The sequence below is a fragment of the Corvus brachyrhynchos genome, unplaced genomic scaffold (assembly GCF_000691975.1).
Source record: "Corvus brachyrhynchos isolate BGI_N302 unplaced genomic scaffold, ASM69197v1 scaffold351, whole genome shotgun sequence".
Taxonomy (NCBI): Eukaryota; Metazoa; Chordata; class Aves; order Passeriformes; family Corvidae; genus Corvus; species Corvus brachyrhynchos.
Window position 1 is genome coordinate 501,330 of NW_008236203.1, and position 1,193 is coordinate 502,522.

General features: G+C 53.6%; 1 protein-coding gene across 1 annotated transcript in view; it reads left to right on the forward strand.

Annotated features, from left to right (window-relative positions):
• The first annotated feature begins 429 nt into the window (after window positions 1-429).
• UTP14A (UTP14A small subunit processome component) overlaps window positions 430-1,193 on the forward strand; it is a 7,774-nt gene continuing 7,010 nt past the window's right edge. Inside the window, exon 1 of the mRNA XM_017741031.1 lies at window positions 430-503. Within this exon, the coding sequence (XP_017596520.1) occupies window positions 430-503 (74 nt within the window). The remainder of the gene's footprint in view (window positions 504-1,193) is intronic.

Sequence of the window (1,193 nt, forward strand, 5' to 3'; positions counted from 1 at the left end):
GCTGCCTCGTGGGTTCCCCGCCCGCCCCATTTCCACATTTTGCACAGCAGTTTTCACAGGGTCTTGCACACGCAGCCCCTGGGGTTGGGTTCGGAGAACCCCCCAGCATCCCATCCCCGGCATCCTGCCATCAGCATCCCATCTATCCCTGGCACTCCGCCTCGGGGCATCCCTCCCTGGCATCCCACCCCCGGCATCCCTCCCTGGCATCCCACCCCCGGCATCCGTCTCCGGCATCCCACGCACGGCGCTCCCCGTGGGCACGTGGCTGCCGGCAAAGGCAGGGCCCGGAGCGTCAAACCCGAGGGGAAAATACGGAACTTTTCCCGCTGTTGTTGCTATGGAGACGCGAGCAGATGGGGAGCAGCTCGTTATCCCTCTCCCTTCGGCGGGCCCCTGCCCTGAGCCCCCCTGTGCGCCCAGTTCGGGATGGAGAACGACAAAGAGGACGAGGAGGATGGATGGATGCTGCGGGCACAGGTGACAGACACCGGCACCTCCCCGTAGCTGAGAACTCCGGGAATTCGCTCCAACGATCCTTTGAATCCCGTAAACCCCAAAAACGCTCCCTGGAGCCGGGGCCGGCCGGGCGGAGGGAGGCGTAGGTGAGGGAGCGCCGTCCCCGAGCCCGCGGCACGTAGAATGGGATGAGGTGGACTTTGGTGTAACATGCTAACAGCAAGAGTGTGTAGTAACTGCTTAAGCTGAGATCCCAAAAGCAGCAGAAACAGAAGTGTGGAGCCTTGTATTGGATGTATGGTAATGGGGAAAAGAAGCCCAGCCTGATCATCCTTATTCCCCTGACGCCAGTACAATTTTTTGATATATGCCAGCAATTCCCAGTTGGGTACAGATGAGTGTTGCAGGTGCAGCGTAGTCCTTGCCTTGGAATAATAATGTTATATAATTATTTTTGCAGAGCATCAAGTTTTCTTAGGAATTGCCAGTGAAAAACAATCTAAGTGATTCATAAACTATTAAAGTGAGTTGAGCTGAAAAGAGAATTTCATGTGAATTGTAATGTTAGGGATTCTGAAATAAAAGTTTCATTAATTCCTTATTAAAGAAGTTATCAGCAACTCCTAAATTACTCTGGCCTCTATACAATCTCCACTTATATGTGTGGAGACTTAGTCTCTTCTTTCTGGGAACTGCTGTTTCATGGGTTGCTGGAGAAGTTTCTGGGGGAAAGA